General features: G+C 32.7%; 1 protein-coding gene across 2 annotated transcripts; it reads left to right on the top strand.

The window, feature by feature from the left end:
• Positions 1-4,879: 4,879 nt before the first annotated feature.
• LOC105333635 (glutaminase kidney isoform, mitochondrial) lies at positions 4,880-23,961 on the top strand. Of its 2 annotated transcripts, none has more exons than XM_034447861.2 (15): positions 4,880-5,367; positions 12,902-12,998; positions 13,771-13,925; positions 14,216-14,345; positions 14,701-14,780; positions 16,546-16,712; positions 16,971-17,062; positions 18,518-18,576; positions 20,289-20,355; positions 20,636-20,686; positions 20,902-21,078; positions 21,364-21,495; positions 21,843-21,997; positions 22,192-22,332; positions 22,873-23,961. In XM_034447861.2, exons 1-15 carry the CDS (start codon positions 5,141-5,143, stop codon positions 22,976-22,978), a joined length of 1,836 nt encoding a protein of 611 aa, XP_034303752.2. In that variant the 5' UTR covers positions 4,880-5,140; the 3' UTR covers positions 22,979-23,961. The 2 variants fall into 2 exon arrangements, with proteins under 2 accessions (XP_034303752.2, XP_034303760.2); XM_034447869.2 differs by lacking the exon at positions 4,880-5,367 and adding an exon at positions 12,663-12,821.
• The last annotated feature ends 791 nt before the right edge of the window (positions 23,962-24,752 follow it).

Raw genomic sequence — 24,752 nt, 5'->3', positions numbered from 1 at the left:
GATGCATTTATGTTTAAAATGTAGAAATAATAGGTCTCTTACGAAAATTCTGTGAAACTGGAGTCGAAACATGGCTCGAAGTGTAAACCGTCTTTGGTTCCGACATTTACACATTTTCCAGAATCAAAACATGAGAGCTTGCGAAGAGAAGTGGATGTAGGCTATGCCTGTCCACTTCTCAAAAGAGAATAGTTGCATGACTGAAGAATACTGTGAACGGTTCTGTCAAGAAAATTATTAGTGGAAGTTGTATACTACTAATACTATTATTTAAGAAAATAAAGTTTTGATTTGTCAACCCAAGTATTTGAATCAGAAGCAGAGTTTATTAAAGTAGTCCGAGTATCGCACTACGTCATAATACGGATTTTACAATATTGGTTCGACTTTTACAAAGCTTTTTAGATACCCGGTATTGATTTTGCTCTACATCGCTGTTGTAAACAATGGCAATAATAAGCAATTAGAACGGTAATATATGTATTCTATGAGAGATAGAAATGATTAATGTTGAGAAACTCGATTCTGTTAAAGAAGTTTCTGATTAACCAGGATCTCAGGTATGCTTATATCTTCTTTGTTTTGACCCCCCCCCCTCCCGAATTTTTCTTTTTCTTTTACTGAAACCGGTTTAAATTTAGAGACAGAAGCTATTTCGAATTTAATCAATTGTCAACTAATTAATGTTTAAATGATATCTGACATTGTTGACAGATCTAGGCAGAAAACTGTAGCAAAATGTGATTTTTACATATTTTTTCGTCAGGGTCTTCGTGGTTTAGAGCTTATAGCGTGAAAAGTAATCCGTCAACATATGATTTATTTTACCAAATCTTTTTTCTAAGATGTCAATCTATAGAATAAACACCATGAATTTAAGTTTGAGTCCATAAAATGGTAAAAAAATTTACCAAACGCGATACTAGCATTGCATTTTTTGTATTCCCTTTTGATACATCAGGTCCATAAAGCGTACTTACTTACAAAAACTTGCGCAAAATTATTGATGAGATATGGCTTAAATAAATATTTATACTCTATTTTGTATGTTCAGTTCTAATTTTCCCAAAATTGGTAATTATTTTTAGGAAAAACGAACGTCTGCCAAATTTCATAATTGTAAATGATTTTCGCAAGGGGGTACACCCGTCTGAGAGGTGATAACAAACAAACTAGCATGTAAACATACATATTTTCTTTTGTATATGTATTGCTAGAATGTATAATTATCATTTAAAGCTAAGTTTTTAATGATTGAGCCCATTTAGTGCCGAGTATAGGACTTCCTTAAATGTCCTCTGAATATCCAACATTTTGTTAAAAAAAATCCGTTATCATCCGAATATTTTTTTAACATTAATGGTTAAGAATAAGATATGAAACAGTTTGATTTAACTATAGTTTACGTCAATTTAAAAAATATAAAAATACGATAATATCAAGGAAGTCGGTATCGTTTTATCTTGTGAGTGGGGTTTTTTTTTGTTACATATTTTGATTAAATGTATATTTCAAGTGCATGTATGATTTGAAGTGTTTTTATTTAAATACTAAGACAAAAAACTGGAAGTATTGATACACTACACTTAGTGTTATTTTCAGTTTATTGCTTTCGATTCTTGGTCTTGTGTGGTTATCGGGTGTAAAAAAGTGCGTGCAAACGATTCGAGGTTGTTATATTTTAGCTACTTTTATAATTCTCCTTCGTATTTTAATTTTTTAGACATTTACTGTAAGGCTAAGCACGTATTTTTCCCATGATAATACAAGAATTTTTTTTAATTATAAAAACAAATAATTGGTAGTTTTTTTTTAAATGTATTTTTAAGATTTTTAAACTCCATTCTAATAGGATTTTACTTAAATTTATCACTGACACTTGATTTTCTGGGGCTAACAAGGAAGATGCAAATGGTTGGATAGCATTTTCTTAGCTAAAAGATATAAAATTGAAAGAAGAGGCCCATGTGCCACATTGCTCACCTTAGCAGCAACGCGAGAGGTAATTCTTGTGACCCCTAATATATTTTCTTATATAAAACCCTGAATCACATTTTTAGTCACATTTCATCACGATTTGAACTTTAGATGAATTCTTAATTTTTTGTTTAATAATGCTTTATCAAGATATTTTTAATGTTTAACCGAAATTTGGATGTTAGCAGTCGATTTACAAACGAGATATAGTCATTGCATTTTTATTTTTTTTGTAAATAAAGCTCATGTAATGTTTTGCAAGTTTACATCCGTTGTATAATAGTGTAAAATCGTTTAAATCAGATATTTTTTTCTATATGCTGGTGAACTATGCAAAAAATTTAAGAATTTCAACTGGGGTTTTCTACATTTTTTAAAGCGACTTTTCTATTCAAGAACCTAAATGTAAACAAAAACATGGCATGGGCCTTTTTTACGTAACAAAGAATTGAAAGCTCTATATCCCACTTAAACCCAATACTTATTTTTTCCGAATAAATCGATCTCTAATCCCTGTACATGAAGAACTTAGCATCTCTCGAATGGCCATTCGGTCCTGCAATAGGTATGGAGATCCCATAGCAGTTTTGAAAAAAAAATCAGTATACGCTGTATCGAGGTGCTTGAATTGTAATGCTACTGACGAATTGTAACAATGTAATAGTTAATTAATTTAAGACTTGAAAACTGTTTGATCATAATCATATTACATAAATAAACATTGAATCATTTCTGTAGTTTTCTTATTGGGCCAAGGGTCACTAAAATGTACATAATATTGGTTTCTTGCTAAGTAAAATCAATTAGCCGATTTTCCTCACGGTAGAAATTGCACAACAATTTTGCATCCAGTGTCAATTGACAATTATGTGGTGTCGAGCTATAAAGCTATACGTGTAGGTTAAGTTTCATTGAAATCGTACACCATAACTCTGAAAGCAAAGAATCTGGTGGAATAAGCCGAGGCAAAAAACCACATAGGCCCATTAAAAAAACTAACATTTTTTTTCTAACAAATTTCACTTTTGTTACATTTATTAAACATATGTAAACATATACATTCAGTGCTGCCATAACCCACAAAAAGTAACTTCACATTTAATTGTTTTTAAGACAACAAAGTAGTTATATGCTAATTTGGCAACAAAATGATATAGGAATCGGATGTTCAAATTATATTTTTTCATAGAGTGGGTCATCGTACAATTTTTTAAAGAACGAATATTAATATTGATTAGTAACACATATTAACGTCTATCTTTTTCGATTTTCCAAAAAATGGTACGAAAACCCACTCTATGGTAAAAAGTAAGTTTTCTTCTTTTAATTTTTAAGATTGGTTTTGAAATGGCTAAGTCCAGTTGTTTGCATAATACTGATAACAATACAATCAGCTATATTATACCCTCTAAACAAGCGAATCGGTGGTGTAGTGGTAAGCGAGGAGTTCTTTGAACATATGTCAGTGTAAAAAGCGGGTGTTCGAATCATACGCGGTTTTTTTTTTGTTTATCTTTTTGTTTACATTGTTAAAATGTAATTTTCTTTTTATACTTAATAATATACATTGTTAAAATGTATTTTTCTTTTCTTTTCTTAATAATTAAAAATTTGCTAATAATAACTTGAAATTATTTGATATGCGTTTTCTACTACTTTTATAAAATATGAAATGTATGTTATTCTCTTTAAGATTGCACGATTTCATATTGTAAACAGATGGTTGTTGTGCATGCAAGAAACTATTAAACGGCAAGATAAATGGACAAAAGCGTTGTGCTCAAAATGCAGAATAGAAGCTAAGTCAAACGTACGTAAGCCCGTTGGTGCCACGTAGAAAAATATTTTATCTGGCGGCCGCCAGATAATTATTTGGCGGCCGCCACTTATTATCTGGCAGCTGCCACATAATTTTCTGGCGGCCGCCACAATTGTATCAGTAGGAAAATCACATTACAAATGCGTGTTTTGTTGTGAAAGAAAAAGCATAGTAGTTGTACCAGAAGACACATAGACCACTCGGACCAATGACCAACACAAAGTATGACCAGTGACGAATAACAAGTCCCTTTGTTATACGTTAGAGGTTTGACTACCGCTGTCTTCCGTGTGGTATATATCATAGGCGCCGGAACCGGGGGGGGGGGGGACGCTAACTTTTTTTTGCAAAATTTATACATACCAAAGACCTTTTTTTGCTTGTCAATATTTTGTACAAGTCTAGCCTACATACCTACAAAAGGTGTTACCTAAATTCCTCCTGTTTCCGAAGCGGAAAAAATCGACTACTACAAATGGTGGAATCGACTCCCCCATACTCTTTGTCGGCTCCCCTGCGTTAGGGGTTGTTTATGATGACTGAGGTAAATTAGTAAATAAAATATTTTTAGAAAGTAATCAACATTTTTGTATTTAAACTCTTTAAATGAGTACGTGATTGTCATTTCAAATTTGCCAGTTTAAAGTATATGTAAATACTATAAAATTTAAGCACAGTTACGCCTTTTTGGACATTTTCATTTGGACAATACTGTCCACCGTTTAAATGCCCAGTTAACTCGTACGTTTATTACTTCTTATTAGAGGTATGAGAAGGTCGTGTGCATTTGCAACGGCTTATTCCCCCAGATTCTTTTGACACAATGTCTAATGTTCCTTAATTGATTTGTTATAATAGACTTAATGGTTTGATATTCTAGGGCATAGATAAAGGAATATGCAAACAAAACATACAGGAAATTCAGCTTTAATATCGTAATCGAGAAAGTGAAAATAACTTGATAACCCGGTATACACATACGCGAAAGGGTAGAAGAAATAATATACCCCCCCCCCTTCCAACTTGATGTGTAGAGTTATCTTTCCTGGTATTTTAGCCAATCACAATCCTGCAATGTATACACACCTCCGGATATTTAATACTCATCGAGTTTATGTTGACATTGGAGTCCGACTTAGCATGTAACAGTAATTTAGGGTCTTTTCAGAGAAAAAGGAGTGTAAGCTATTTGTAGGAGTTTGGATTTTAATACATAACGTTACGTGTTATGATAAGAAAGAGCTCTAGAAAAGGGTTGCTTTTCTTTTGTTGACGCGTTTCGTTGTACACAGACATTTTTGTTTTTCACGGTATTAGCCGACTGCTCGTCTTCGCGGTATCCCGATGTATAAATACCTTCGTGACTTAAAATTATTACACAGAAGTCTGACAATTTCAGGAACAAACTTTGAGAGGTTGTTCCATGCGGTTCCCTCCTTATGTAGAAGAACACCAGCCCATTATTACAGTCGAATTTCCTCGTCGATCCTCAATCCTGCCAACCAAGTCCATCGATTCCATGTTCGCTTCATCAGCAGTATTGTACACGAAGCTCTACAGCATGTAGAACAGTGAGTATTCACCATGTTCATTGACAGGATACATGTACATTGTACAGCATGATACACTACAGTTGAGATATAACAGCTGTAACGTTATAACATATTTTAGTGTTATTTTTTTTTCATCATGGCAGAGACATATTTTACAATTTTGATATATTAAATAATGTGATTGATGCTGGATTATGGGACATACTAAATGCAGTACTATTATTTTACACTATAATTAATTAAATCTAGGTTGTCATGTGAAATTTTGTGTAATCATGACAACAGTTCCTTCAGTTAACCTTCATATCTCAAATTTCTTAATTCTTAAGATTGTTCTCTTATAGAAAAAAAGGTTATAAACATCCTCTTTTTAGCTCACCTGAGCTGTAAGCTTGTGAGCTTCTCTGATCAATGGGGTCTACTATGGTCTGTCCCAAGTTATTGCTTCCATCAATTTTTGATGATTTTTAATTAAAATACACATACCTGTGAAATAAATACAATTGAAATCGATGAAAGGGAATATATCCAAGATATCTTCATTGAACAATTATCCTTTTCACTCATAAAAGTTCACAGGAACAAAAACAATTTTCTTACGGAGATTTATAATGGGAAATGTTTACATCTTTTCTCCATTCGGAATACACTCGGAATACATCGCACAATTTTTTAACGTTATCATCCGGGCTTATTAATGGCTGATGCAATGCAAAATCTCCGTAGACTTTCAATTTTGGAATGTGTATTGAAACCTGAAGCAGTAGAGGGGGCGTTTTAAAACAGATAATCTAGACTTTTTTCATATTAGTGGATGAACATAGTTTGAGCACAAAGGTATTTACTATTATTGAAATATCAATCAAAAAGCTGTGGAAGCAAAAACTTGGGACAGAGTATACCTGGTAATCTGCCTTATTTTTCCTTTATTAAAACCAGCAGGTTATTTTCAACCAAAACAGATTTACGTGTTAAGCATGATTTATTAATGATAGGGATTTAACTTTGTTCGAATGGTCAGGCCCTGTTCGCAGGGAGATAATCTTTTCTTATGACATGTTTTTCTGTCCAAGTTATTTCCCCACTTTTGTCAATGTCTAATTGGGAAATTCTTGCTGAGTAACCATTTCTCTAAAATGTTTGAGAAAAAAGGGTTTTAACAAACAATCATGTACATGCAGTATTCATCTGCAGATATTCACAGATAAACAGAGTTACATGTATCTACACTAAAGTGCTCAGTGCAACATTTGAATAAATTATACTTTCAGTCTGCACCAATATTTATTAATGCCACACATGCACCAGTATATATTAATGCACTGCACATGCACCAAGATATATTAATCTATTTAGCTAGCTTAATAATTGCCAGATTTCAATACAAAACAAATAATCTAAAAAGTCCGTGGGAATTTTGCATATTGCAAAATACTTGAAAAATGAGGTGAGGTGTTCTCAGCGACTTTCAAATAATTTTGGTTTAAAATCATCAAAAAGTAAGGTAAACAGTGACTTGGTAAAGACTAAGGTTGAATAATGATCAAAACAATCTAGGAATGTTGCATTTGAATTCATCCCTACAGATTTTAGCTAGATGCTTCTCATAGCTTTAAGTATTTATTTCCATTTATTTACCTGCATTTGCTATTTGTTTATTTATTTATTTTTCATAAATCTGCAGCATAGCTATCTTTTAAAAGCAGTATTTTTTTTTCAATCCCTATAATGTGCCAGAAAATAATGACAGAAAGTGCCATTAAATGAAATGTCACTGTGTCCGTGTACTCAAACAAATGCAAAGTGTAGATAATGTAATGCTGGTTTTATTCAACCAAAAACATCTCTTACATTGACTTTTCAAAATATGGCTGGCTTGGATTAGCTTAACTACTTCTTACTGTTAATTGACTCTAAGGGAACACATGTAGGAAATATTTTTATATTTTAGTGAGGTTGGGAAAAAGTGCATGCTGAATTCATATTATATTAAGGGTAGATTTAACAAATTACTGGGTATAGGGTGTGATTTGGATCCATTTTCATGTAGTCTGGAAATAGGCATTGTCAATTATTTACATTGTTTACATACTTTAGACATATGAAAAATGATACACTTGTCACAATTGCATTTGATAACAATATGTTAAACACCTTCTGAAAAAATGCTAAATGCATGGTATGCTGAGTAATGCAGACTAATCATTTGCTATGCCTAAAATAGAATTGAAATTTCTTTGATAATTTATATCAGTTTGGAGTTGTGACGGTTTTTAAGATGACACGCTTTTTAAAAAAGCTCTAATGAAAAAGAATCCTTGATATTCTGCTAATCAATGAGGGTCTGTGTGTATGGCTGGCCGCAGTAATAATGTGCTGAAATGACAAAATCCAAATCAAATGCCTCAAATACTAGTATAATTATACACATTTGGCTATAAGGACTACATATCAAGTTTATTATCCCTCGAGACAGTAACATATTTGGAATATTAATGAATAAATGAAATAATGAATGAATGAACCAAGTTTCGGTGAAATGATGAAGAATAAAGTTATGACAGGGCAACAATTGAGATGCATGTATCAGATCAAATGGAAAAAAGATATAATTTTAAATGTTATCTTTTTAACTATATTTATATATTTGACAAATTATAGACTTTATATACTTGTACAAATCAAGCACAACAAAGAAGAAATACTGGTAATATATAAATAAAAAATGAATAATATATGCATTAACATAGGTGACAATTGGTGCACAATCACAAATTTACCTAAGGTTTTTCCAAATTCTCATCTGTCATTTAATTATCTTTCAAAGTGCAAATATACCAGGACCAGCTTGCTTTGATCAAAAGATATATCAATTCACACAGGTGTACATTTATATTTAAACAGAATTAATTGGAAACATAACATTCAACTGATGAACCAATTTAAATTATTAAAAAATTTTGCAAACCTAACTCCTAATTGATAGCTATAAAAAACTGCAGAATATGAGTCAATAAAAATATAACAATAGTTAAGCACAGGGAAGAAATAAAAATTAAATGGTTACTGTCTTGAAAAATAAGCTATATTTGGGCGAGGGTAAGAAAACGCGGCAGAGGACGAGGCTTGCCAAGCCTTTTTCACGTTTTTGACCCGAGCCCAAATATTGCTTATATTTCAAGACAGTTATGATCATGTATTTTGTTTATCCTGCAAGATATAGTATCACATTTTCCACCTCTTGCTTGCTTTTTTTTGACAAATTTCGCTGCTTATCTGCAGTTGAGACCATGATGCCATTGTGTAAACGAAACAAGAAAGATGACGTCTCAATGCATTTGAACGTCGGTTAAATGCACAAGGCTATATTGGGGCATTGACCGAATATAGCTTTGGTTTATTGGGTTATCTTTATTCGGTCAATGCAAGGGGTAGTTGCAGGATAAAACAAAATAAAACCAATCCGATATTCTGTGCGGATAAGCTATTCAAATTAATGTATCTATTTTGAGTATTCTCCCTTTATAAATAATGTAGCTCAATGATATTACTCTTAATTTTATTATCGCTAGGTTGCGGGTTTGAATCCAGGCTTCAACAAACCAAAGTCAATGCAAAATATGTTAGGTACAGCACGGTTGTGTAAATGACTATCAGTGCATAGTCAAGGAGTTTTTTAATGTTACTTTAGGAATAACTTTAATTGTTAAGAAAAAGGTAGATTTGTCAAAGAATATCACACAGTTACAATATTCCAAAATTATGTCCACTTCATTTACCAGTCATGAATCTCTACAGTCAGGAGAATGGGGGTTGTTTTAATCAGACTGTAATCCCTATGATCTTATTTTAGTATCCCTATGAATTAAGGTAGTACAGTCAACCTTTGTTTTCTTAAACTAGATGGGGCCGTTTAAAAACTTCGATATCTGAGTATTCGAGATATCAAGGGTAAAATACTTTTAAAATAAGTGGTTGGGACTTACAAATCACTTTGACATATTCATTATATTCAATGTATTAGTGTTTGAGATATTAAAATTCAACTGTACATGGAATATCTGTTAATAAAGTAGATAAAGTACATTAAAATCACAATACTCTCACCATTTTAAAATTATCACATTTTACAATATTTGACCTTAAAATATATGTTTTAAAAATTTTTGGAAAGTTTAAAGTTATAGAATTCACTCCCAGCAGGATTCAAACTCATGACCTTCAGATTCATTTGGTAGATGAAACTCTAAACCACTGTTAGGTAAAAATATAGGAAAATAAAAACATTTTTAAAATTATACTTGCCAATGATTTCATTAGTGATTTCAAAACCCTGGAAATATGTCACAATATGGAGGTGCCCCATACCACCTTAAATTGATATTGTGAAGAAAAAATGACACTTAATTCTAATATTGATTAGAAATGTATTTGAAGAAGATTTACTTAGCAAAAACTATATTTAATTCCACATGCTGACAATTTAAAACCCTCTGTTGATAAAATCAAAAGTAAATACATGTTCTTAATATTACATATTTATGATAACTTCAGATATTGAGAGTAAATGCAAAAAAAGAAGACATTATGGAAACTAATATACTAAGTTTGGTATGTACATACATGTATATCTATATGATTTGAGTTGCATTAAAAAAAAAAAGGAGGAAGAATAATTTATCTGTATATAAAAGGTTTGATAATGTAATGGGATTTCCAATTGAACATAGAAATGTCCCCTTGTATATTTTTTTAAATTTAGTAACACCTTAGTTATCCAGGATATGATGTATATATGCAAGCTCTGGGTTTGTCTGAAAACTGTTTTTTGACTTGACACTCTCAAAACGTGTTATTCACAGCAGAATGAACATTAAGTATTTGGATCAATTCCTAGGTAAACTTTGTAGTGTCATAGTCTGAAAAAAAGGTTTAAAAATTACCTTTATGTTAATCAAACTTAATGTTTCACAGAGGAAGTCATTGTCTGATCTCTGTGTCACAAGAAAATTAGCCTGATGCATGTTTGCATGCATGTTAAAACTACATGCTGATATCAGGGAAATTCTAAGCCTGGGTAATATCAACTGTGAAATTCCTCTGTGAAATTCTGTGACATTGTGCAGATTGTGTATTTATTGTTTGAGTAATCAGGGTAGCTGCATATTGCATAATTACAGATTCACCGATTATTTGGTTGAAAAAAGGAAAGTACATTTGGGCAAGCATTGATGCATGTAATTAGACTACAATACATGTAGCGTACATATGTCAGGGAGCAGAACTTATATGTTTTCTCTCTTTCCTCTGCAGAGGTTTTAGCAAATCTCGACGCTTCCATTTTATTTTATTCTGCTATAGATACAACAAAGTGAGGTAATTTCAAAGGGTAACTACTGTAAATTCCTTATATTACGCGAGTTCTTAATTCCGCGATCACGCTGTTTTGTATAAAATTGCGAGAATATAAAATCGCTAACACGGAAGGTTTATCCATATTTATTATAGTTCCCAACTCTCAGAAAATAAAGGCGAGATTTTAAAATTCACGACGGGTGCTTCACGCGATTTTATACGGATAAATTACTCGCGTCTAATTAGGAATTCACAGTACTCTAATTTAAATAAAATTTCAGAGGGCAATTACCGTACTCCAAATATTTTAAAAACTTACAAAACAAGGTTTCTGTATTAAATACAATATATTATGAAATGTTGAGATAAGTAGGCGAAGCATGGGCCATATTGCCGAAAATAAATCCAATCAGCCAGACATAGAAATATATCCGTCAGTCACATGCCATGTTTAAACCAATGGAAGTTCGACATTTCAGTCTGAAGAAAAACAATAGACTAATAAGTATTAATGATTTTTATGCTGCCCACTTAGGCGAATAAGGTATTTCAACAATATATTTCATTAATTCAGAAACCCTTGACTTGGGAAGATGTAATTTATAGACATTAGGATAAATGTACCAGGTACATTTTTTTGCCCTTCTACACTAAATTCGCTCAGACATGGTTTAAATGAAATACTTTTTCAAAAAAAACACAGCTATTTAAAACATTTTTTTGCCCTTCTACACTAAATTCGCTCAGACATGGTTTAAATGAAATACTTTTTCAAAAAAAACACAGCTATTTAAAACATTTTTTGAATACCGCCCAGTCCAAAAATCTCCCGCTTACAACAAGGGCTAAAGGGATGAAAAAAAAATCAGGCATATATATATATTCTAGAATAAAGTATTAAATCAAAGTACTGAAGTAATGAAAGCCGGGCTCTTTTAATGTATGGCTGTGCCTATTGTTTAGTAAAGGCTGGCAATTTCTCTCTCTCTCTCTCTCTCTCTCTCTCTCTCTCTCTCTCTTACATGCTAAATTTTGTAAGCAGCTATCAACAAAAATGTGGTTGTCTAGTATAATAAAAATCAACACTGGACCAAATTTTGAAACAAATGTTATAAAATTGACCCCCCCCCCCCCCGCCCCCCCCCCCCCCCATTTCATCAATGTGCAGCCAAATATCAATGCTTTGTAAAGAAGTGGTTAAATCACTAACTTTTGTCCCAGTGACTTTTGATGCGCATTGTTTAAGTGCCCAAAATGCATAGTCTTGTTTTTAAAACATGTAATTTAAACAAATAAACTTCTCACTTAATTTCTTTGCAACAAAAAAGAACATCGGCTTTGACAAAACATGACTCTCTGGGTAAATATTTGGTATAACGTAAGTTTTTACTTCGACGCTCTTCGGTTTTTTAGAAACACTGGCAATTTACATGCCTACAGCCAGGACTTTGCTTTTAGCTAAGCCAAGCAAAGCCCAGCTAAAAAGGAAGCGTTTTTTTGAATTTAAAAAATTACAGTTCTTCGGTTTTTATGAGAGAGAGATGTATTCTGTAACAGATAGCGTAGATAACAAGAAAGTGTTGAATTGAGTTGTGGAAAAAAATCATTCCAAAGGAGGAGCAAAGAGAGGATGACTTCTCCATGAACTACAGTGTATTTAATACTTCAATTGTATTAAATTGCTTTAAAATATCTTAAAAATCTACCCCTTACTTTTCCATGATCAGAAAGGCAATTATTATAAACCCTGGCATCCACATGTATCTAACTGCACTGAAAAACAGTAGTCTTACCAAATACCTCTTTTGCCATGGGTCAGGTGATCTAGTAAAATAAATATGTACATATGTCAAAACAAATCAGACCTGTCAATTTTACAATGTAGGCATGAATTTAGATAGAGAAAAAACAAGTCTGATTCAGACTCCCATATATTATTATTAAATGGAGAGTAAAAGTTTGGGATAAGACACTACCGGTAAATTTATTTGGAATGTTTTGGAGTTGGAGCTTATGGATATACTAACTTTTTTTTAAAATCATTGTACCTTTCAAAAAAGTGATGCTGTGATGAAGAATGCCAGTATTAATGTTATTCAAGGGGAAAAAGAGGAGAGGTACTAAAATACTAGAGTGTCCAAAAATTGATTCAATATTTAACCTTTAATCTAATATATGTTTTCTTATTTTTTTTCAGCTCTGATGCAGAATGGAATATTGACCAGTTTGAGGATCGTTTGTTTGAAATTCTCAGTGATCCAAATGGAAGAGTATCTGTCGCCAAATTTAAATCTGTAAGTTAAAAATAGCTTACTATGCCAGTGTTTCATTTGTATGTATTAGATATTTCCTAACAAGCAAAATTTAACTGTGTACTTTGATTATAATCTTTCAGTTAAATATTGAATAGATGTGGTAGTTTGAAGCTTAAAGTTTTCAAAGTATGAAGCCACTGTTATCATTTTGATTTGCTTACCGGTATAAAGCCTTTTTAAAAGTGAATATTTTGATTACCATTTACAGTCACAGTTTCATTAGCTTTGTAATTTTTTTTAGCTATGGTAATTTAAAGAACAATAAATTAAACTCCTTTATTAAATGTCTGCAATTACTCTTACTATCAGTTATATTTGAATATCTTTGAGCTTTCTCTGATGTCTTAATTTTTATGATAAACCTTTGAAAAACTTTGGTCCTTATATTTTAATATATATTTTTAAATCACAAGCACTAGTCTTGTTTCTGCTATGAAGTTTTCCCCATATTATTATTTATACTCAGTATACAGGGTTATATTTTTGCCCCATGTTTGGTTTTTTTGCCCCTCTACACTTGCAAAATGGTTTCTCCCCACCTAAAATTCACTCAGACGCAGTTGACGTGTTGAAAGAGATATGATTTGAGACATTGGAATTTGCCGTCTTAAATTTGGCAGCTGACAATGAGGGTGAAAAGGACAAAAATAAAATGGGCATATATTTCCCTGAATACTCTAGGGAAACTTCATCACAGAAACAAGTTTCTGTGCTTTTAGTTCACTGTATAATGTTTGTGCTTTAATTTTAGATGCTGGCATTTTCTGGTTTAAGAGACACAGATCCTCGACTCAAAGAATGTATGACAAATTTTGAGAACGTTCTTCAGTTAAACCAGCCGGACCATGACTCAAAGAACACAGATTACTATGGCGGCTTGTCCGTGGATAAAAAAACCTTCAAAGAGTAAAAAGATTTTAGATTATTATCCCGTTACAAATGTGTACATTACTTATTGAACAGATTCCTTTATGTAACAGATTCTTAAGCTGTCCATCGTTTTGTTTTTATTCTGTTTGAATAATCAGTTTTTTTCAGAATTAGGGCAGAATTGAAACATTTCTGTCAGAGGTTTAGTATTACCAAGTTGTACTTTGGAAGCTATAGTAGTAGGAGGAACAAGCCAAAACTAGATTGAATTACATGTATTAACACCATTTGTATATCATGAGATAATATTTTGATTTCTTTTATAGATGTATTCAAGACAATATCATCCTCATCAGCAAATCCTTGAAAAATGACTTCATCATTCCAGAATGGCAAAACTTCAAGCAGGAGATTGACAAAATCTACAGAAACTGTCGGAACAACACAAACGGAAATGTAGGTGATAGTCTGTTTCTAGGCATGTACAGTGGAACTTCAGAGATCCTGCAACCAAATACCTGGATACCTAACGGTTTTAAAATACTTATTCCAATGATTTGATAGAAAACAATGATGTTTGAATGAAAAAATAAGGCTCCACTGTATATATATATAAGAGCTCTCTCTCTCTCTCTCTCTCTCTCTCTCTCTCTCTCTCTCTCTCTCTCTCTCTCTCAAACCCAAAAATGTGTAGGAACGCTTATTTATACATGTTTAATAAATGTTCAATCCTCTGAGGTTTTTATCAGATATCATGAGATATTTTAAAATATTGGAATGAAAAGTTGAATATAATTTTCCTTGTTAACAGGTGGCTTCCTACATTCCACAGTTGGCCAGATATAGCCCTGACTTCTGGGGAGTGTCTGTTTGCAGTGTTGATGGTCAAAGGTAAAAAAAAATTTTTAAATATATTCATACAAAGTGAAAAACAGCTGAGTCCAAAGTTCATATTCCGTGTAGCATTTTGTTGTGTTCCAAAAGTAATATTAAGTATGTGTTTGCTAAGTGTTTACAGGTAGAATGTAATATATTCTCATCTGCCATAGAACTTGGACACTGCGGAGAACTTTTACCCATTCTATGATTTCTACAGTCAGTGAACACTGCTGATGTGTCAGTGTGTAGTATTTACGATTGCTTGCAAGTGCATGGATCACAAACTAAGTTAATTAAACTTGTCAGCAGTGAAAAAAAATGCCTGCATTAGACAATATAATAGATGTATGATTATTTGTCATTTGCAGTAAAAGTTCTGTGACAGCTGTGTATATTCTTTTGCAGTGATATATTGTATTACATATACTCATTGCGCTGTATTGTTTATTTTGACCAAGTGACAATTCAAGCAAGTGGTTATTTTAAGACATTTGTGCATCAAAAATTTGATACTAAATTAATCCTATATATTATAATATTCCTGAAGAATTTTTTTTTAGAATTAACCTGCTCACCAGGATTCTCTATAAATGTAATTTAAAAGAAAATAAATGTGCATGTATATATATGCATATAAATACACTTTATAGATCATTTATCTATAGATTTTACGTTAAGGGATGATCATAGAATCGAGTTTAATATACAAATGTCATGTATATTCACTAAGTGTACAGTATATACTTCTAGTCGTAATCTGTCGGTTTAAGTACCATTTCCCCACTTATTTATTTTTATGTAGATTCCGTTGAAGGAAGTAACATAATATGACACCTCTGAAGGGTTACTACACATAAGAAGTGCTTTAACATTTCTCTTTTTGTAGATAGAGCTGCACACTCTTATTTTCTAAAAATGTGATTTAAGACTAGACTAAGTATATTTTTTCTTGAAATTATCATAATTAACCACTAGCCATCAGCATTGACCTTGGCTGTAATACATGTAAACACAGAGTAATGCTGTCACTCCTAACAACGGCTTTTATGCCAGTATATGCTCAGTGATGCATGCAAATATGTACACTGTACATATCATATACATTTTTAATAAGTGGGACCCTTTCTTATTATAATAGTAATTTCTATAGCCAATTGAAATATAGCCTTGTTTTCTTCTTGATATTCAGGACAAAGAGAAAACAATATTTACTTTGATTTACATAAACTGCAAAACACTCATGTCTGATAATTATAGACTTTATATCTGATACATGCATTGTTTATTTCATTATACAATCCTCTCTTTTGACATGCATCATCAAAGATTTTTTTTTAAATATGTTCAGAAATTTTGTTGTTGTTGTACATCCCCCTCAAGAACATTTCACTCGCACGTAACATCTTTAGTTGTAAAGCTGCTTTACACAGTACTTGCCAGCTAGCAATTTTTAGATAAACGTGGAACAGCTTGGATGCTTCAATAAAATATCTGCCTTTTACTGAAATTATTGATTGCTTATTTAAGAAACTGACTATTAAATTTCTCAGTTTCAGTCAAACATACTTTTGCCAATGTAAATTGTAGTTCATTTTGTGCATTAAAAATCATTTCACTTTACTGAAAAGATTCACAACTTTGTTGAGAGCTGTTTTGTAAAACACATTCTTGTTTGACGTCTTGACAACCATTAAATCCCTTGTCTATTAGAATGTTCATGGAAGAAATCATCTGTGTGTAAATGTTATGCATACATTTTATGACTTTTGTTTTCCAGGTATTCCAGTGGTGACACCAATGTTCCCTTCTCCCTCCAGTCCTGCAGTAAACCCCTGACTTACTGCATGGTGCAAAGCAATGACGACAACATTGAGCGGGTCCATAAATACGTCGGCCATGAGCCAAGTGGGAGGAGCTTTAATGAGATTTCACTGGATTATCAAAGTATGGAAAGATATATCATTTCAATCAATTTGGTTCAATTTAAATTCCAATTGTCCATATGCATGTCCACATTTCCATACAATAGTTAATTCAATTCAAAAAGTGAACTGGCAAAAATTTTGGATCAGTTCGATTCTTTTCTGTTGATGCTGAGAATGTCATTACAATGTACTAGCAATGACTCAAATAAACATGTTGTATCATTCAATTCCTTGCTTTATTGTCAAAATCTGAGGTATGAAGTTGGGCTTATTTCAGAGAAACCACACAACCCAATGATAAACTCTGGAGCTATCATTGTCAGCTCGCTCCTGAAACCTGAGTTAGCCCTCCCTGATCGCTTCGACTGGGTAATCTCTTTGCTATACTCTAAACTAACTTTTATTTGTGACAATCTTCCTTTGCATTTTTCCTATGAAAAACGGAATCTAAGGAACTAATATTTTCAGCAGAGCCTAACTACATGTATAAGCTAAAACAAATAGGGAAGACATTAAAGGAATGTTTTACGGGTGAAAATATTTATTTAGCTCCAACTGTGTCTAGAATAAAAAAAAAAAAATTTAAATCACCTGAGCCAAAGGCTCAGGTGAGATTTTCTGATAAAAATGTGTTTGTTGTCTGTCATCATTGTGTTGTCTTCACTGTTGTTGTTGTTAACTTTTCCTATTTATCTTTTCTTTTTCTCCAAAACTGTTAGGCCAAATTCAACCAAATTTTGAACAAAGAATTATTGGGGAAGGGGATTCAAGTTTGTTTAAATAAAGGGTCATACTTTCTTAAAACGGAGATAATTTTGAATTACTGAATATGTGTTGGTTTTTTTTCAAAAATCTTCTCCTCTAAAACCATTCGACCAGAAAAACTAAAAATTTGGCGGAAGCATCTTCGGGGTATTGTAGCTTTAAGTTTCATGAAATCACCATCCCCAGGGGTAGGGTGGGGGGGCATATTATTACATAAGAAAATATAGAGAAAATTTCAAAAATCAGTTGCTCGGAAAAGCTGTAACTTTGTGTAGAAGCATCTTCATGTAGTGTAGATTCAAAGTTGTTCAAATTATCATCCCCGGGGGTAAGATGGGGCCACAATAGGGGTTGAATTTTACACAGGAATATATAAAGAAAATCTTCCCAAAAACCATTTGGCCAGGAAAGCTGTAAATTTATGTGGATGTATTCTCAGGTACTGTAGATTCGAATTTGTTTAAATCATCATCCCAGGGTTATGGTAGGGCCACTATGTGGGTTGAATTTTTACATAGATATATACCGGTATAGTGAAGTGGGAGTGAAAAAGAATTGTCTGTGGCCATTGCTCCATAGGGAAGTGATAAAGGCTAAAGTCAAGTCATATAGAGAAAAATCTTTAAAATTCATCTTCTTAAAAACCAATTGGCCAGAAAGCTGAAACTTGTGTGGAAGCATCCTCCGGTAGTGTAGATTTAATTTTGTTTAAATCATGATTCCCAGAGATGAGTTGGGGGCCACATAAGGGGTGAATCTATAGAAAAAAATCTTTAAAAATTTTATTCTCAAAAACTTAAAGAACAAAAGGAGCTCAATGTTTAACTTATGAATATGTGGAGAAAAATTTGAAAGTCTTTGAAAATCAAGATATATGCTCTACTAGGTGAGTGTGATGTGACTCCTGGACCTCTCATTCTTAAATCAGTTTTATCTTTCAGTCTTCAATTTTGGCACATGTACTTAATCTAAATCTATAGGTGAACTGCATGTAGTGAATAAAGCAATAATAGTTAAGTTTTAAAAAATTGTTTTATCCGTAATTTAAATTTTTTGCAGACTACCAAAATGTTGTCTAAAATGACAGGAGGTGAACATCTATCTTTCAACAATGCAGTGTAAGTAACCAAATGCACCATAGATGTACATGTAGTATAGTATTAGTATTTGTTATACTTTCATGTTAAATACTGAAATCTGATTGGTTAAGACGCAGTTAATAATATTTTCTATTACCCTCAGCATTAGCAACGCACTTAGCAATGAGTAACATTAAAAAATGTTACATGCGCGAAAATTATGTGCGTACGGTTCGCTGTAGAATTCACGTTATTCCTATTCAAAAGCAGAAAAATTTTCTTAAAAATTAAGACATTCAGTATAACAAAATAAATAGTGCCTGTTTGGGAGGATAACAGTTGAAATTGACACCCCTCAAAAACCATTGTCAACCTCCGCTTCGCGTCGGTTGACAATGGTTTTCTCGGGGTGTCAATTTCAACTGTTATCCTCCCAAACAGGCACTATTTATATAATGTATACCGGTATCAATATTTCAGAAGAGGTGGATTCACGGAGAGGGGCTTATTTGGTCACTGATATTTCAAGCATTGTTTCATTAACCATAACAAACACTAAATTTCATTAAAATTTGCTAATTTGTAATTCCAAACCTTTTTTAAATGCAATATTCAGTGTAAATTCAATATTCTTTCGGTAATGAAACACATTCTAAAGGTGCTGTACCCTCTTAAGCATTTAAAACTATTTTCATTGGTAATTACCGTAACATTTCAACAGAAAAAAAATATTTTATGACTACAAGGTATTTATCTTTAAATTATTACCCCAGGTACTGTGGAATCATTAGATTTTGTGGTGGCCCAATTTTGGTGGTATTCGTGGGTAGCCCTCCCCTGCGAATTTACATCCACGACCAGAACAAATTTTGATAAAGTTAATTTTCGTACTAAAACTGAAAACCGGCACAGCCTTGAAATTACATCACGCAAATAAGCAAAAATCCCATAATCCACGAATTTAAATGATTCCACAGTACTTAGAAAATGGTAAAAATAAGGGCAGTTATTTGGTATCATGGATCATGTGTCATGTCTTCTAGGGACACATTCAACCTTTATTATACTTTCGTGTTAAATACTGAAATATGATTGGTTAAGACATAGTTAATAATCCATTCTACATGTATTACCCTCAGCATTAGCATCACTCTTGACAAAGGGTAATACAACGAATTGTTACAAGCGCATAAATTATGCACGTACGGTTTGAAGTAGAATTCACATCATTAACATATGAAAAAAGCAGTAAAGTTTTCTTTCAAATTAAGACATTCAGTATAATAAAGTAAAGTAAAAAGTCCCTGTTTGGGAGGGTAACAGTTGAAAATGACACCCCTCAAAAAACATTTTCAACCGACCCAAAGCGGAGTTTGACAATGGTTTTCTTGAGGTGTCAATTACAACTGTTACCCTCCCAAACAGGCATGATATATATAATACATACTGCCCCTGGATGGGAGAAAAGCTCTAGGATACTGTAATCCTCATCTTACGACCTTGGGCAGCAGTTTCCCAGATGTTATCTCTTATCTTGGGACAATAGTTTTAAATGTTTTCCAATGAGTTATAATTAATAACTGTTTTGCATTATATATATATATATATATATATATATATATATATATATATATATATATATATATATATATATATATATATATATATTTATTTTTTTTTTTTTTTTTTTCAGCATTACATTTAGAATGGGGCATAATTATTAATCCAGTTCTATTTTTTCGTTATTGTAGATTTTTATCAGAACGAGAAACGGCAGACAGAAATTTTGCCCTGGCGTACTACATGAGAGAAAACAAGGTTTTTTTATTATACAATATACATATACATGTAGTGCACAGTACTGGCTGCAATCTGATGGAGTGAGCTAACCTGGGACAATGGCTAAAAACATGCTGAACACGGGTCTGTTTCAGTTCTAACGGTGTACGAGAGATTAACACATAGAGCCTTGCTTCCTTCACAGTGCACTCCAACTGGATCAAATCATCTCTGTACTTGTACCATGCATTTGCTTGTTGTTGTGAAAATGGGTTTTCTTTGGTTAGACTGTATGATATTCTTTCTCTTTATTTGACAGTGCTTCCCAGAAGGGACAAAATTACATGAGGTGCTTGACTTCTATTTCCAAGTAAGTTTCTTTTTCATGTTTTTCTTTATTATAGGTTTACTGGTAACATATGGTAAATAACTTTAAGGCTCAAAATATTTATGATTTAATTCTCAGAAACATAATGACTAAAAATTTTCTTAATTGTGCCGTATTTACATCCACATTTTTTCAAATGAAAAATATATATTTTTATTACTTAGAAATATACTCTTATCTTCATGTATGTATTACAGCTGTGCTCCATTGAAGTGACTTGTGAGTCGGCCTCGGTCATTGCTGCTACCCTCGCTAATGGCGGGATCTGTCCAATGACGGGGGAGAAAGTCTTCAACTCAGCGGCCGTTAGAAACACTCTCTCCTTGATGCACTCTTGTGGAATGTATGACTACTCCGGAGAGTTTGCTTTCAGGGTACGAACCATTATCAAATGCTCCATTTGGCAAACTTACACCTATATTTTATATTTTCTATATTTCAACCTATATATATTTTTGATAATGTCATACAAATTTGTGCACTGTAAATTTCCTTTATTTACATATAAAGCTTTCAATGAAAGAAAGACAACTCTGTCAAACTATATTTTGGTAGTGCATATTTGTTAGTGAAAAGGAGATTTTCCACCTGTGAGCTTTTGATTCAAAGACCAACAGTTTCAGATCGTTTCATTTACATGTACTATATATCTCTTGTAGGTTGGACTTCCAGCTAAATCCGGTGTATCTGGGACAGTTCTGTTGGTGGTGCCAAATATAATGGGCATCTGTTTGTGGTCCCCGCCGCTAGATATGTGGGGTAACAGCTGTAGAGGCATCCAGTTCTGTCAGGTAATATCCTGAAACTCTATGTACACATGTATACACACACATTGTGTGGATAATTTCTACATAATTAAACCAAAACAATAAATACATTAACATCTGCCAATCCGTAGAAGTATGATTAAAAACCTACCTGATGCTAAACAAAATAAAACTCAACTCAGTGTTACGTAATGGTGTAAATCTTCAGACAGAGATTAAAATATATTAATGAAAAGAAAATTTTAACAATTAATTCTTAAGATTTATTTTGATTCTGCCATCATTATTATAAGGTGTATCACAATATTATACTTTGTAGAATAAACAAAATTTATGCCCGTTAATCCATGAAACTTGTGTATGACTTTCAGGAACTAGTGAATGTCTACAACTTCCATAACTATGACAATCTTAAGCATACAGAGAAGAAGATGGACCCCACTCGCCTCCGAATAGACACACTCTCTCAGGATGTTGTGAACATTCTGTTTGGAGCTTTCAATGGAGATGTATCAGCATTAAGGAGGTAAAAACACAATAATATATAGTCTGAATTTTTCTTGCTTGATCATCTCCAAGTTATTTTTGTTTTTAACAATCCATTATAACTTTGTACTTCTTATGACCAAACTAAATTCTTATTGAAACTTATTTTACGCTTTGTCGAACGTGAGACAGTGAAATTGAGCTGACTGGAAAACTTGGCCTTGTTATTTGCAGGTACTATTTGCTTGGATTAGACATGAACATTGCAGACTACGATGGCAGAACAGCGTTACACGTAGCGGCTGCGGAGGGTCAAGAGCAAGCTGTTCGCTTCCTGTTAGAGATGTGTAACGTCAACGTGAACACCAAAGACAGGTGAAACACAGTCTAATTACTGTAAACATGTAATATTTACCCTGTATGATATTTAGCGGAAAATTTATTTTCAAAAAGTTGACATAGGTTTGATATGGGGCATCTCTGTATATATGTGTAATAGGACATTTGCGGTAACAACATGTTCAAATCAAATTCAGCAAAAGTTTTCTTAGAAATCATTTCATAAACATAGTAGTGAGACAGGTTCTTCTATCTGTCTAGTAAGAAAACAGTTCAGAAAGTTAAATCATTGGTCTTTGTTAGAGATTGCCCCCCCCCCCCCCCCCCCCCCCCCCCCCCCCGTGTCACTATAACTTGTTTTAATACATGTACCCAAGTGAATGTTAATTTTTCATCATGTTTTATTTGACTATTAATTCTCTCCACAGTTTTTGTAATGAATAAATTTGTTGCATTCACTTTAGGTGGACCAATTGAAGAATTATATTTATGAATAGTATACAGCTTTTTGTAGCAAAAAGATATGATTAAAAATGGTTATGAAGACTTTTTTATGAAGTTGTCTCAATTTGACAGGTGGGGGTTCACTCCCTTGGAGGAGGCAGAGAGATTTGAACATCCGGAGGTAGCCAAGCTACTGATCAGCTCCAAGAAGAAAATGGAGCATCCAGAGACGGATTAAACAGATAGTAAATTATTTTTCAAAATGTACTCTGTACATGAAATGGCTGCTCATAAGCTTTGGACAGGGGAGTGATGATTCCACCAGAAAAAGACAAACAAAGGGATGGAAATAATTGTACTAATTATACAAAATTAACAATAGTATTAATATATAGGTATTATATAGGTCTGTACTAAGTATACAGGTTAGATTTATTTTCTGTCAGTGTGTACTTTTTCAAAAAGCAATTTTGTTATTTAGCAATAACAATATACAGGTATTAGTTAACTCTATGCATATTTGAATGGGCGTAACGTATTTATTTGGTATTGAATCTCATATTATCTGTCTGATAGGCATTGTTAGTTTGATATCTGCTTGAATACTCAGTATGCTGTATCAAGGGTTTTATTACTTGAAGGATTTTTTTGTAAATATTCAACTTGGTTTTATTTGGTCTTTTGTGATGTTGAATTTGCTCAGCATGAGATTTGTCTTTCAAAAAAAGCTAAGAACGTTTGACATTGTGAAAATACAAATCTATTAAAATCAATTTATTATTTTTCTTTAAGAAATTACAATTCTTGTTTACATTATGTATTTTTTTTTCAGTTAATACAGATACTCCCATCTTTTTGTATTGAATTTTATATTGATGTAAATAATTTTTTTTAAGTATTATATAACTTATTTGCTTATCAGAAATAATTATAAAGTTAAGACAGAGTAATAAGGAATGCATTATTTGTTGCTGTTGTTTATCTTTTTAATGTTTGAAATAGCTGTTGGAATATTTTTATTTGATACCTCCTAAAACTCGAGTGGTATACAATATAATGTAGATACCAATAGTGATATAGTGAGTTTTCTGCCATTTTTACTCGCGTTTGGTTTTTATTTTTCTGGTACGTGTTCATTACAGATGAATAATTTACTGCATTACGACAGATTTACTTTATTGTGTTTTATTGGTTTATAAAAAATGAATTTTAAAAATCTTACGCTTTTTGCTTGCATTAAAAACCCCCAGAGAAAACCGTTTCGGTTTACATGTATACCGTAGTCTTAAGACATAGGGTCACAATTTTTTGGACTCTGTTGGACTTATCAGTGGAGCATATGGCTCAGTGGTCATAGACGTTGGCCAGTAACCGAAAGATGGTTCAAACCCCGCTGTGGTCACTTGATGTTGTGTGTTGTGTACTTAAACAAGTCACTTTATCTACATTGTCTCAGTTCACGCAGCTGAAATTGGGTACCGGCTTACGCTGGGGGGTTATAACCTGCTATGGACTGGTGTTCCATCCAGGGAGAGTCAATAACTCTCTTCCGTTTAGCACCACGGAAACCGGGGATAAGCACTGGCCTAATGCGCCTAATGCCATGGAGAAGGATTTAACTTTTACTGAGACTTATCTTCTCTTGGGCCACTTTTTACATATTATTTGTTTGTTCTCTCCAGCATAGTGACGGGGGAAAAAAATTGGGTTTAAATAAATTATTCATACATTCTTTTTCAATCCTTACCGATATCGGAGCAAGTGAAAAAAGGGGGATTGAGAAAACCAACGTTTGACTAAATAATAATAATATTTTTTAACCAAGCTGAGTTTTCTTTTAATGATTTGTTCACAGAATATTTAAACATTACATGTACCGTGTGCATTGTACTGATTAACTATGATGAAAATGTTTGAGACCCACAGAGGTAAAGGAAAAATATCAAAGTTAACCTGACGCCATATGTTGGCCTTGTTCCTACTGAGTGCGGTATTTTATCTAGGAAGTTGGA

This window comes from Magallana gigas, chromosome 5, assembly GCF_963853765.1.
Source record: "Magallana gigas chromosome 5, xbMagGiga1.1, whole genome shotgun sequence".
In the NCBI taxonomy this organism is placed as follows: Eukaryota; Metazoa; Mollusca; class Bivalvia; order Ostreida; family Ostreidae; genus Magallana; species Magallana gigas.
Note: the sequence above shows the minus strand (reverse complement) of the source record. Positions and strands in the feature narration are given on the sequence as shown.